Genomic DNA, 14,617 nt, shown 5'->3' on the forward strand with positions numbered 1-14,617 from the left:
TAGTTCTGGAGAGTAACGGGATGAGGTATTGTGGAGCAGTGTGTGTGCCTGCATATACCGTTTCCTGGCCGTGTCGGTACTTTAGATGTAGTAGTTGTGTGCACAGGACTATTGTTTTTCTCCTCCCCCTACCCGAGTTGGGGGTTTCAGTGCCTTGCTGCTTCAATTAGCTCAACTGGAAACTTGAGCTGCCTTTACTCTAACTGCAGGGTAAATAAGGGGAGCTGTCGAAAAGCTGCTATTTGCTGCTCAGTTACTCACGCTTCTCATGTACTTCCTTCAATAAAACTCTCACGCCGGTAGACTGTGCAGACTACTGCACGAACCTTCCAGGAAAAGGGCAGAATAAGGCAAAGCACAACTCCGTGACTGTGGCTCCTTGTATTTGGGCTGCTGAAGTGGACAGGACACAAAGGCGGGATGAGACTGCGCCAGTTTTGCTGCTTTTTTTGTTTGCTCTGCTTCTTCACACGCGGAGCTATTCTAGGTAAGCTGGTTAATTGTTACCATTTCCTTGCTGTTGTTGTGTATGTATCTTAAATTTGTACAGTGTGCGGGAGAAGAAAAAACCTAATTCAATTTCAAACACAGTTTCTCCCATAACTGTGTTGTACTTTCTCCCCTCTCATAAGCAATGCATGCCAACCTGCACTCTGATAACGTGCAGAACGATACATATGTCGCTGGCATTGCACAAGTCTTATTAGCTAGCATTAAACACTTATACTGTGTTCGCTCTTCGCTGTGCTGCTTTGCTTGATACTTCTTTACACGGGCATTTGGCGTTTTCGACGTCTAGCAGAAGGCTGTCTCCTGGCACTGGTAGTTGTTGTAGAAGCCGGTTTTGCCGTTCCACTTCCAGCTGCTGCTGGGCTGGCTCTGCGCGAGGCTGAGAGGACGCAACGCAAGTTAGGTGGCACGTGCATGTCCAGCGCGCGCTCCCGCTGCGTGTGGCAAGGCTACTGGACCAGTAGTACTGGTAGAGGGAAGAGGCGGCGCATTTGAAATGTACCGTGTTTCTTTCTCCCATTAACGGGAGAGGGGAAGGAAAGTGAGAAATACAGTATACAGAGGTTTTTGAAAGGATGGGGAACAACACTGGCAGGTATGGGGGTGGGAACACTGACAGGTCCAGTCTGAAATGGAAGCTAGGGTACTGTTTTGTCCTGATGTGTTAGTGTGCTTTTGGGCAGAGGCGTTTTTAAACTAGACAGTTGCACGGGGACAGAAATCTGACCCATCCCCGTGTCCGCCCCTGCTGGAATCTTACCTGTCCCCACCCATCCCTGCAAACATTTAACCCATCCCAACCCATCCCTGTAAGAATGTAATTGTACATAAAAGAAAATTCCGGTCAGCTCCCTCAGTCTCTCTCTGGATTTGAGCCACAGCAATGTAGCAAGGAAGGAATGGAAGTTGAAACTTGGAACACTCTGGTGTGCACATCTAAGATTTGCCTCTGATTTACTGGCACTGTGTGCTGAGAGGTCACCACATGCACGTGATATTAGTGGGTCAGGTGACATCCGATGCTCATGCCTGTGTCAGAGCTGAGGTCTGTGCATCAGCCTGGGAGCAAAGAGGATTAATTGTAACATAGTAAGTGACAGCAAATAAAGACCTGAACGGTCCATCTAGTCTGCTTAATAGTCACACTCATTATCAATTCATGATTAAATCAACGAGTGTGATATTATATCCTTGATTATAGTCTTTCGTGTTTCTGAATCATAGACCATAAAGTCTATCTGACCCTATCCTTTTCTTCCAACTGCTGGAGTTGCCGTTGAAGCCCACTCCACTCTATTCATCTCATTTGTGGTACATTTGTAGAGGAGTGGCCTAGTGGTTAGAGTGGTGGACTTTGGTCCTGAGGAACTGAGTTTGATTCCCACTTCAGGCACAGGCAGCTCCTTGTGATTCTGGGCAAGTCACTTAACCCTCCATTGCCCCATGTAAGCTGCATTGAGCCTGCCATGAGTGGGAAAGCACAAGGTACAAATATAACAAAAATAAATAAAAATCTTGTTGGATTATTTGTAGTAAATAATTAGCAGATTTTAGTACACACAGCTTCAGCTTTAGAAATGTTAATTTCTTTCTTCATCTCTCTCTCATTCACCCCTGAATAATTCACTGCTGAGTCACTTTAAAGTTGAAGTAACAAAACATCTGTTTACTCACAGTTTGTAGTTAGATTATAATCAGACAGGCTTATATATACATATTACTATACATTTGTATTATCAGCTCCTTCCATGTGCTTAGATGGTAATGGATGCTCACACCACCATAGATCCTCTCAGGTTAGGAGAGATCATGAGCTCCATGTGCTCCATGTGCTGCATGTGCTGCATCTACCCCCCACAGGAAGTTGCATAGCAGTGTGACCTCTCTAAGTAATTCACATCAGAGGTCACAGAGTAATCACAGAGAAATAATAGGTGACAGGCAATGCATGTAAAATACAATTACATTCCAACAAACCCCTTCTCATGCATAACTGTCATGCAATTATTTATTCATACAAAGTCCAAGCTTTATACGCAGATCCTCAAAATGTTCTCTGGGTAACGGTTTGGTCATGATGTCAGCTGTCATCTCACTGGTGTGACAATAGTGTAGACTGATGACCCCTTCTTTCGCCAACTCTCGCACGTTGTGGTATTTCGTTGCGATGTGCTTGGTGCGTGACTGAACCTTGTCATTCTGTGACAGTCGGATGCAGCTCTGATTATCTTCCATTATCTGGATTGGTCTCTTTTCAGCTATTCCGAAATCCAGCATAAGTTTTTCAATCCACATCAGTTCTCTGCACGCTTCCGATACTGCCACATATTCAGCTTCTGTAGAAGACAAACTCACAATACTTTGTTTATGACTGGCCCATGAAATTTGTACATTTCCATACATAAACACATATCCACTTGTGGATTTATAATCAGAATGATCCCCTGCCCAATCTGAATCACAGTAACATATTAGTTTTGGATTACTATTGGCTGAAATCTTTAATTTACAATCAATGGTACCCTTTAAATACCTTACCATCCTTTTAACTGCAGTCCAATCTGATTTGGTAGGTGAGCTGACCCTTCTGCTCAAAATTCCTACTGCATTTGCTATATCAGCCCTGTATGTGGTAGCTAGATATAAAAGCTTACCTATGGCTGATCTATATTGGATGTTATCTGGTAAAGGTTCTCTTACTGTTTCATCCTTCAGAAAATCAGTGATCATGGGAGTGCTTACAACTTGGGCATCTTGCATACCTAAACTTTCAATAAGCTCATTTATTTTCTGCTTCTGGCTTAGAAGATAAGAACCATCATTTTGTTTCTCAATTTCTATACCAAGATAGTATGACACATTACCAAGTTCTTTTATCTCAACATTGAGATTTAAACACTTTACAATGTCCTTGTACTCTTGCTCACTTTTGCTTGCAATGAGCAGATCATCAACAAAAGCTAAAATGTATGCATATTGTCCATTTGTGCACCTAGTGTACAAGCATTTATCTGCTTCACCTTGCTTAAATCCTAAATTTGTCAATATTTCATGCAATTTATCATTCCAACATTCTGCACTTTGCTTTAATCCACAAAGACCTTTGTTTAATTTACACACTAGCTGTCTTTGTTTTGTATTTATGAAACCTGTTGGCTGTTCCATGTACAAGTCTTCAGTTATATCTCCGTGAAGAAACGCTGTTTTCACATCAATGTGGTTGACTTGCATGCCTTTTGAGACTGCAATGCTCAGAAGTGTTCTTATTGTCGTGTGTTTCACTACAGGTGCAAACACTTCATCAAAATCTTCTCCATATTTTTGAAGATATCCCTTTGCCACTAGTCTGGCTTTATACCTTTCCACTTTTCCTTGTGCATTCCTTTTTAACTTGAATACCCATTTGCATCCTATAGCTTTCTTGCCAGGAGGTAATTTTGTAAGAATCCAAGTATTATTTTTATCCAATGCATCAATTTCTTCTTGTGCAGCTTTACGCCATTCAGCAGCTTCTTCTGCTGGCATTTTCTCAATCTCATCCCATGTTAAGGGCTCTTGAGCTTCTGCTGACTTTGTTAGGTAAGACAGTCTTAGGGGTGGAACACCTTTGTTTTCCCTGGATGAGCGTCTGACAACAGGTTGGTCTGACCTTTCCGCATCCTCTAAATCTGAGAGTCCTTCTCCAATTGATTCCCCTTCTCCAACTGTACTGTCTTCTTCAATGATCCTTTCTGTGTCTGCTTCCTCTGCCTGTTCCTCGTTAGATACAGATGAGTTGCTTTCAGACATCTGCCTTGGTATGGCATTTATATACACTGGCATGTCTATTATGGTTCTAGTTTCATATTCTGGATGATAAGGCTCATCTGGGATAATCCAGCCTTTATCAACCCTTTTGTTTTCATCAAAATATGTAACATGTCTTATGCCAACAATGCCAGTTTTCAGATTCAAAATTCTATATCCTTTGTGTCCTGGAGCATAGCCAACTAAAATGCCCCTTTCTGTTGTGGAATCCAGCTTATGCCTTCTTTGCTTTGGTACATGAGCATATGCTGTACTTCCAAATGTTCTTATGTGTGACAGGTTTGGCTTCCTACCATGCCATGTCTCATGTGGTGTGCGCTCAGCGCCTTTAGTTGGCATTCTGTTTTGTAGGTACACTGCTGTGAGAATGGCTTCCCCCCATAGTCTTTTAGGGAGATTGCTATCTGACAGCATACATCTGGTCATTTCCACAAGTGACCTAAATTTTCTCTCTGCAACAGAATTTTGTTCTGGTGTATAAGCTACTGTTGTGATATGCTGAATGCCTTCTTGTTCTAGAAATGTGCGCATGCTTTGTGAAGTGAACTCACCACCATTGTCGGTCTGAAGAACCTTTGGTTTTCTTTCAAATTTATTGCTCACCATGGCTACGTATTTCTTCAGCATGTCTGTGACTTGACTTTTTTCTTTCAGCAAATAGGCCACACAATATCTAGAGAAATCATCCAAGAATATTAGCACAAATCTGTTATTTCCCAATGATGGGATATTAAACGGTCCACATAAGTCACTGTGTATTAAGTCCAGTACTTTATTACTCCTATTTCCTGTGTATGCAGGAAATGAGGGTCTCACACCTTTTTGAGTAACACAGTCTATGCATTTCTCCATTTTACCAGCATCTGCACTTATCTGAATGCCGGTGGCCAGTTGCTTACTGTTAAGATCCTGGATCACCTTAGAATCACGATGTCCCAGGCGGCGGTGCCAGATTTCCAGACTACATTTACCATCATTCTTCCTTACTTGCGCCATATGTGAGGCTTCACCTGAAATGCTCAGTTTATAAACATCATTATGCATAAAAGCTTCAGCATACACTTCATCATTTTTAGAGATTGTGCACTTACTGTTTTCAAAATGAATCGCAAATCCCTTCTTATCTAATGTAGATACACTAAGCATATTGCAAACTGCTTGGGGAATATACAAGACATCACTTACAGGAATTTCTTTAACTTCATTAGACACTTTGCATTTTAAGAATCCAATACCTTTTGCTTGGATCTTAGCAGTCCCTGCGTTTGCAGTTTTAAGAATACCTTCCTCTGGACACATTTCCTGAAAGAAATCCTTACAATTGGTTAAATGGCATGTGCTCCCCGAATCCAAAATCCAAGTACTTTCATTTGAATTATTATTTACCATAGTCAAAGATTTTTCTGCCATTAGAAAGCCCTTGTGTTTATCTTTGTCCTTCATACATTTCCTGGTTTGAAAATTCTTTAGTTCCATTGGCTTAGGTGAGCTAGAGGGAGTGTTTTGTGTTTCCTTACACCATTTAGATACATGTCCCTCCTTTCCACATGAGTAGCAAATCAGCTTGCCCTTGGGTGGAGTTTTCCCATAGCTCCGCCTTCCTCTGTTCTTTGCCAAGAAATTTGTTTCATTTCTCTCTGACTTGCTTTGAGAACACATCTCCTCAGAATCATTTATTATGCATTCCTGCCTTAGTTTTGATGTTGTCTGTTCAAAAGATTGCCCTTCAATGGCCTCATTTACAGACCTAAAAACATCAAACTTCTTTGATAGTGAGGTAAAAAGAAATGCTCTTTTCAATGCATCACACATGGGAATTCCTGAAAGTTCTAGCTTTTGAAATGAAGACATAAGATGCATAATGTGATCATTACATTTACTTTTATCCCTTAATTTGGTTTCATTCAACTCTGCCAACCAAATTGGTTGCTGCTTTGCATATGTAGTTGCATACATAGTTCTCAGTTTATATAAAATGTCCTTTGGTGTATCTTTTCCCTCCACTAATATGGCTTGTTTCTCTGAGAGAGCTTCCAAAAGCATGCACTTCACATAATAGTTTGCATTGTCCCATTCAGCCATATTTTCAGCTGTTCTGTCTTGGTCTAAGCATATATTTAATCTTTTTGCTCGAAGGAGACATATGAATCTTAGTTCCCACTGCCGATAATTAAACTCAGTTAATTTAGGCACCTTGAGAGAATAGAAAAATGGTGAATTTCTTCCCTCAGCCATTTTCTTAGCCTTCTGTCTGCTGTGTGGGGGGAGAGAGAGACAGACTGAATCTTTCCTTTAAAACTTAAGAGAAAAAATGTGGCCTTTTTTTCTGCCTGGTAATATTTCTCTTCTTTTTCAATTCCTGGACCCTGGGCCCATAACCCTTTTGTTGGATTATTTGTAGTAAATAATTAGCAGATTTTAGTACACACAGCTTCAGCTTTAGAAATGTTAATTTCTTTCTTCATCTTTCTCTCATTCACCCCTGAATAATTCACTGCTGAGTCACTTTAAAGTTGAAGTAACAAAACATCTGTTTACTCACAGTTTGTAGTTAGATTATAATCAGACAGGCTTATATATACATATTACTATACATTTGTATTATCAGCTCCTTCCATGTGCTTAGATGGTAATGGATGCTCACACCACCATAGATCCTCTCAGGTTAGGAGAGATCATGAGCTCCATGTGCTCCATGTGCTGCATGTGCTGCATCTACCCCCCACAGGAAGTTGCATAGCAGTGTGACCTCTCTAAGTAATTCACATCAGAGGTCACAGAGTAATCACAGAGAAATAATAGGTGACAGGCAATGCATGTAAAATACAATTACATTCCAACAAATCTGTCCATCACTGTCCTTATGTTCCAGCCACTGAAGTTTCTGTCTAAGCCCTTTCAAGCCCATCCTAAACCAGATTGCCATGTATGAGAAACAGACCATACAAGTCTGCCCGGTATCAGCCCTAGTTCATCACAGCCAGAGTCGCCTTTGTGTTCATCCCACACCTTTTTGAATTCCGTCATCATTTGTGTCTCTACCACCTCCTTAATGGAAAACTTTCTACATTTGTGCTGTCAAAGCAAGGAAGAAGAGGAGGAGGAGGAGACTGCACTCAAAGAACTTGGTACTTGGTAGATGAGAGACTGGTGCAGGCGCAGCTTACACTTCCATGGGAACCCCGCAGGAACTGCTTCCGTCTCCGCGGGAACCCAGAACTGCTTCCGCCCCTGCGGGAACCCCGCAGACCTGCTTCCGTGCCTGCGGGAACCCCGCGAACCCCTTTCCCGTGCAGCTCTCTATTTTAAACTAGCCTGGTAAGGTTAATTGATCCTCTTAGCCCTTCCCCTAGTTGCGCCAAGAAACACAGCAAGAGGCAGGGCCATGGTGGCTCCTCTTACTGGTTATAACCAATGTAGGGGACCTTAACTTCTTTAGGCCCTTTACTCACATTTAGCTTGGAGAAAATGGGCTACTGCAAAAAGGGTATTTTCCCCTTTTCTGCCTGCTAACTGCAAGTTAACTATTTTTAAAAAATGGGAGGGGGTGCAGTGGCGTAGCCAAGGGTGGGCCCAGGCCCACCCAGTAGCAGCATACCTATGATGTGGCTGGCAGGAATCCCCAAGCCCCTCCAGCTAAAAACTCCCAACAACTGTCCCTCCTGCATACCTTGAAAATAGCAGATCTTCGCCTGCAGCAAGCAGCGACTGATACTGCTCACACTGGCCCCACAGCCTTCCGTCTGATGTATTACCACTTATGCGGAAAAAGGAAGTTGCTTCAGAGGGAAGGCTGTGGGGCCAACATGAGCAGTGTGTATTAGTTGCTGCTCGCTGCCACTACTACTACTACTACTACTATTTAGCATTTCTGTAGCGCTACAAGGCATATGCAGTGCTGCACAAACATAGAAGAAAGACAGTCCCTGCTCAAAGAGCTTACAATCTAATAGACAAAAAATAAAGTAAGCAAAGCAAATCAAATCAATGAATGTGTACAGGAAGGAGGAGAGGAGGGTAGGTGGAGGCGAGTGGTTACGAGTCAAAAGCAATGTTAAAGAGGTGGGCTTTCAGTCTAGATTTAAAGGTGGCCAAGGATGGGGCAAGACATAGGGGCTCAGGAAGTTTATTCCAGGCGTAGGGTGCAGGGAGACAGAAGGTGTGAAGTCTGGAGTTGGCAGTAGTGGAGAAGGGAACAGATAAGAAGGATTTATCCATGGAGTGGAGTGCACGGGAAGGGGTCTAGGGAAGGACGAGTGTGGAGAGATACTGGGGAGCAGCAGAGTGAGTACATTTATAGGTTAGTAGAAGAAGTTTGAACAGGATGCGAAAACGGATAGGGAGCCAGGAAGCGACTTGAGGAGAGGGGTAGTATGAGTAAAGCGACCTTGGCGGAAGACAAGACGGGCAGCAGAGTTTTGAACTGATTGGAGAGGGGAGAGGTGACTAAGTGGGAGGCCAGCAAGAAGCAGAAAATATGCTATTTAAAAGGTATGTGGGAGAGCGGGATGTTTGAGTGACCATATGGCATGCAGGCAAGAGAGGGAGAGACTAAATCACTTGTGAGACAAGGCAGAGTTCTGCCCACGTACCTTGGGCCCTTGGTGGGGGGGGTGCATGTGTCACAGGCAGAGAATGGATGTGGAAATGTTAAACCAACTAAAGTTTGTATTGGTGCACACTAATTGGTTAATGCTGAGTTAACATGCTCCCTTGTTAACTTTTTACAGGCAACATGCGCTAATGCGAATATTAGAGCATGATCTAAAAAAATATTTAAAAATGCTTTAAACTGTGCCATGTTAAATCTGGGTTTAGCATGTGGGAGAAAGTCCTGCTTTAGAATCAGGGTTTAACACATCTTAAAATATTAGGGGGCCATTTTATTAAAAGTGTTAAGACTTTGGATTACAGAAACATGGTATTTGCTTCTCTGGGTATTTGAGCACCTCTGATATTAGGCAAACTCCTTTACGAGGTTGGGATAATTTATGTTGAACTTGACATACCTGCATGTCACGGTTCTCTCTAAGCTGAGCGGGAATCATGCCAGTGAGGGGTGCAGTTTCACTATCACATTTTCAGTAGTGAGGGGGAGGCAAGTTCTGCAGGACTCCAGGGAACCTGCCTGCCAGTCCCAAACAATTGAAAACATAATATTGAAGCACCATCCCCCACTGGCAGCAATGCAGTTGGAGGACTGCCACTCAGCTTAGAGGGAACAGTGCTGCATATATATTTCTATAGGTTTTTAAGAAAGGGTGGCTATAATATACGTAGACCTATAGAAGAAGAGACTGTGAGGTTTGGAGGGGGGGGGGGGGGTGAAGGACATGCAAGGAGGTCTCAATAAATGAGTCAGATAAAGATCTGCCTGTTTTTTTATTACATTTGTACCCCGCGCTTTCCCACTCATGGCTGGCTCAATGCGGCTTACATATTATATACAGGTACTTATTTGTACCTGGGGCAATGGAGGGTTAAGTGACTTGCCCAGAGTCACAAGGAGCTGCCTGTGCCTGTCTGCTCAACAAGGTGGCCACAGCCACACCTGCACTGTGCAGCAGTAGTGTACTAAGGGCAGGGTGGTGGGGGAGGCCTGCCCAGATCAAAACGGAGTTCTCAACTTCTTCTGCTCCGGTCCCTCTATTCTTTTCTGCAGCCCACGCCTTCTACGCTGCTGGGGCGCCGCTTTGCCGTCGGTCCCGCACCTTCTTCCAGCCTCCACCCCAACTGGGCTTCCACCACTGCTTCTCCTCCCAAAGACTAGGGCAACTGCCCTTTGCCCCTGACCAGAAACAGCCCTTGATGAAAGGTGAAGAGTGCAGCCTGGTAGTGTGCTTTGGGGTCTCCTCCCGTATTTCTGCCCCGGGCCCCAGCCATGTCTAGCACGAGCTCTGGCAAGATGTACATTTCAAATCTGGCATACTTTAATCACAAAAGTGGAGAAGTAGCATAGTGGTTAAAGCAGTGGTCTTGGGCAAGTCACTTATCCCTCCCCCTTCTCCTCCCTAGGGCCAGCAAAGCCTTTTGCTGATCTATTTGTTTGCCACATTCTCTTCAGGGGAAGAGCTGGATAAGCAGGGAGAGGCAGCCGCGATATTAAAAAATAATAATTTTATTTATTTTCTCTATCAGCTATTCTCTGACAGGCCAGCAAAGCAGCTCTGTTCCTCTTTACTTTGCCTCTTTCTATCTTGTGCTGGTACGCTTGTGTGGCAGTGTTAAAAGGGAAAAAAAACCCGCCGGTGTTCAAGTATTCACTATGGCTGAGAAGCTCCGTCACTGCACAGCCTGTCAGTGCTGTGGAGATTTTGCCTGATACTGCGGCAGTTCACTCCGGTTTGACGGCGCTGGCATTGGGGAGCTCAGAGGTAGTTGTTTCCCAAGACAAGCAGCCAGTGCCGGTTTTGGCGGGAAGCACCGCCATTTTGTCTCCTCCAGCACTTTCTTCTCTTCAGCTGGTTCCTGTGCCAATTTTTACAGACGTCCAGCCCTCGGGGAATCTGTCTATGTTGCCTTCAGGTTTAGAAGGAGGTTTTCCTCCTGAATTCGTCCTGCAGATGTACAAGGCCTTTTTACTTCAGAAATCTAATCCCCCTCCCTCAGAAGCCCCTGTAAGAAAGCATGGTGAATGTTGGTTAGTGGCTACCAAGCATCCTAGGCAGTCTTGAGATCTGGTGGAGGACTTAGGTTCTGATCCAGACCAGGACATGCCTTCTTTTTAGTGATGGGCAAGTTAATGAGGACTTTGATCAGATGGACTCTGGTGCCGAGGTCCTCCTTCCGGGAGAAGGCCCTTCAGTGGTGAGAATAATTTCATAAGGATGATTTATAAGAACTAATCTCTGTAGTTTCCTCTATGTTGCATTTTTTTCAGCAGCCAGAGTCCCCTGCTGTGGATACTAGGAAGGTTGACCTCCTTGTGAAGGGTATTCGCAAGCCTGGTAAGACCTTTCCTGTGCACCAAGACATTAGAGATATTATTCAGGCTCAGTGGGATACGCTGGATTCCTCTTTTTGGTCCGCTAAATCTATAGTTCGTCTCTATTCGGTGCTGGACTCGGATAAGGATCTATCTGGATAGATCTACGAATGATTTGTTGGCTATAGATACCGAGGTAGCCAAGATAGAGATGGGGGCAGCTTTTTTAGCGGGCGCTCTGTATGATTTGCTAAGGGCCTTGTCTAGGTCTATGGCTTTGAGTGTAGCAGCACAGCGTTTGCTTTGGCTGCGGGGCTGGTCAGCTGATGCGGCCTTTAAGTCTAAGCTTAGTAGGTTTCCTTTTAAGAGATCTCTTTTTTTTGGCGAGGAGCTAGATAAGTTGGTCCATAGTTTGGGAGATACTAAGATACCTCAGCTGCCTGAGGATCGACCTAGAGCGTCTGGTCGTGGTAGCTTCTTGAGCCGTGGTTAGGGCTGAGATTTTAGATGTTATAGACCAGGGAGATTGGTTCCAATGCAGCGGTCCCGGTTTTTCAGAGAACTCAATCCTTTCAGGAAAATTGCCAAGGAGGTAGAGACGCAGTTTCCTCTTTCCCAACTGCCTCTCGTTCTACCCAATGAGGTTTTTCGGGCCCAGCCTCTGATACCGCGGTGGGGGCTTGTTTGATGCTTTGTTTATCATAGGTGGGCCCAAATTACCTCTGATCTCTGGGTTCTGGAGGTTATTCGAGAAGGGTAATCGTTAGAATTTGTGCGTCCTCTCTCAGACGCTTTCCTAGAGTCTCCTTGCAATTCTCGTCTCAAGGAGGTAGTGGTCCGTCAGACTTTGCAAAGACTGCTCGACCTTCATGCTATTTGTCCAGTTCCCTCCGCAGAGCTTGGGCAAGGTCGATATTCCATTTACTTCGTCGTTCCCAAGAAAGAGGGTTCTTTCTGACCAATCCTGGATATCAAAGCTGTCAATCGGGCACTCAGAGTGCCCACTTTTCGTATGCAGACTCTTTGGTCGGTCATAGTAGCGGTGCAACTCGGAGAGTTTATGGCTGCACTAGATCTCACAGATGCCTATTTGCACATTCCTATTCGGGCCGTGCATCAGCATTTCCTGCAGTGCTAGGCAAGCATTATCAGTTTCGGGTGCTACTGTTTGGTCTGGTGACTGCCCCTCGCACGTTTACCAAAGCCATGGTGGTAGTGGCGGCGGCACTCAGAAAAGAGGGAATTCTAGTTCATCCTTACCTGGACAATTAGCTGATCAGAGCGGTCCTATCAGGAGAGTGTACAAATGACAGACTGTGTGGTCAGTTTCCTGCAATCTCTGGGTTGGGTGATCAACTCGCAGAAGAGTCGCCTACAGCCGTCCCAGACTTTAGATTATCTGGGGGTGTGCTTCGACACCAGACAGAGTTGGGTCTTTCTTCCCCTGTCACGAATCCTCAAATTACAGTCTCAGGTGAGGCTGTTGTTGCAAACCTTGGGACTGTGTGCAAAGCATTATCTTCAAGTGCTGGGGTCCATGGTGGAGACGATAGAATAGTGCCCTGGGTGAGGGCACATATGAGACCTCTTCAGAAGTTGCTCCTCTCGCAGTGGGTCTGAGGGAGTCTCCGTTGGCGGCTTCATGCATTCAGTCTTTCCAAGGGCATGCCTCTGGATCTCCCACAATGGATAGTGGTCATGACAGATGCCAGTCTCAAGGACTGGGGAGCTTACTGTCAGGGTCAGTATGCACAGCGTCTCTAGTCGTGGACTGAGGTGACTTGTTCAATCAATCTTTTAGAAACCAGAGCGATACGGTTGGCCCTTCAGGCGCTTCTCCCTCTTCTGTCAGGCGAGTCGTCCAATTCATGTCAGACAACGCCACAGCAGTAGCTTATATCAAGCAGCAAGGAGGGACAAGGAGTCGTCTGTTGGAACAAGAGATGGAGCAGCCGATGAATTGGGCGAAGTTACATCTAGTAATGCTGTCGGCGGCTCATGTGGCGGGCACAGCCAATGTTCAGGCAGACTTTCTCAGTCAAAACACTCTGGATCCTGGGGAGTGGGCCCTCAGCGAGGTGACGTTTCAAGCTGTGGTGAAGTGCTGGGGGCTTCCGGTAATGGATCTGTTTGCTTCTGCTCTCAGTGCAAAACATCCGCTTTACTTCCCCTGCCGAAAGGATGTAAAAGTGCAGGAAGTAGATGCTCTTCTTCAACCTTGGCCAGCAGGTATCCTCTATGCGTTTCTCCTGTGGCCCCTGATAGGTCGGCTTCTGCAGAAGGTCGAGTTCCACAAAGGCCAAGTAATCGTAGTGACGCCGGATTGGCCTCGCAGGCCTTAGTACGCCGATCTTTATCGCCTTCTCATCGACTCTCCCTTCCGGTTTCAGGAGACCCTAGGGCTCCTAGTGCAGGGCCAGTGGCTCACCCAGACCTGGATCGATTTTGTCTTACGACTTGGCTCTTGAGCAGGCACGGTTGACAGAGGGGCTATTCGGTGGGCGTGATTGCTACGATGCTTTGGTCACTGTGTCGATCTACGTTGCTTACTTATATAAAGACTTGGAGGATTTTCAAAGACTGGTGCACGGACTTTAATAGATCTCCCTTTCAGGCTTTGGTTCCGCAGTTTTTATACTTTTTGCAGCTCGGATTTGACAAGGGTCTGGCTTTGGCCTTCCTTAAGGTACAGGTTGCAGCCTTGTCCTGTTTTTGAGGATGTGTTAAGGGGAAACTCTTAGCAAGCCATCCGGATGTATCCCGATTTTTGCGTGGAGCGAATCTCATTCGTCCTCCCGCCCGGTCGGTTTTTCCTTTATGGGATCTTAATCTAGTCCTTGCGGTCCTCACAAAGTCTCCATTTGAGCCTTTGTCTGCTTGTACTTTGAAGGGCTTAACTCTCAAGACTGTATTTTTGGTGGCTATCGCTTCAGCTAGGCGGGTTTTCGAGTTGCAGGCCCTGTCTTGGAATTTGCTAAGGAACTGGTGATCTTGCGTCCTGTTCCTTCCTTTCTTCCCAAGGTTTTGTCTAGGTTCCACTTGTCCCAATCAGTGGTTTTACCCGTTCTGGGTGATTCTTCAGGTTTGGAGGATCAGTGGCGCTTGAAGTGTCTCGATGTCAGGAGAGTCCTAAAGAATTATTTGAAGACCATGGAAGAATTTCTTAGGTCAGATCGTCTGTTTCTTCTGATCGGGGGTTCGCGTAAAGGTCTGGTGGCCTCTAAGTCTACCATTTTGAGGTGGCTAAAAGAACTGATAGCTTCTGCTTATATTCTCTCCAGAAAGCCCATACCAGAGGGGGCAAAGGCTCACTCTACCAGAGGACAAGCAGCTTTGTGGGCGGAGCGTTTTCTGGTGCCTCCTGTGGACATCTGT

General features: G+C 45.1%; 1 protein-coding gene across 1 annotated transcript in view; it reads left to right on the forward strand.

Moving 5' to 3' along the window:
• The first annotated feature begins 411 nt into the window (after positions 1-411).
• The window catches only part of ADAMTS19 (ADAM metallopeptidase with thrombospondin type 1 motif 19), a 269,857-nt gene continuing 255,651 nt past the window's right edge, over positions 412-14,617 (forward strand). Inside the window, exon 1 of the mRNA XM_030192330.1 lies at positions 412-487. Within this exon, the coding sequence (XP_030048190.1) occupies positions 421-487 (67 nt within the window). The 5' untranslated portion in view covers positions 412-420. The remainder of the gene's footprint in view (positions 488-14,617) is intronic.

Source organism: Microcaecilia unicolor, chromosome 2 (genome assembly GCF_901765095.1).
Source record: "Microcaecilia unicolor chromosome 2, aMicUni1.1, whole genome shotgun sequence".
In the NCBI taxonomy this organism is placed as follows: domain Eukaryota; kingdom Metazoa; phylum Chordata; class Amphibia; order Gymnophiona; family Siphonopidae; genus Microcaecilia; species Microcaecilia unicolor.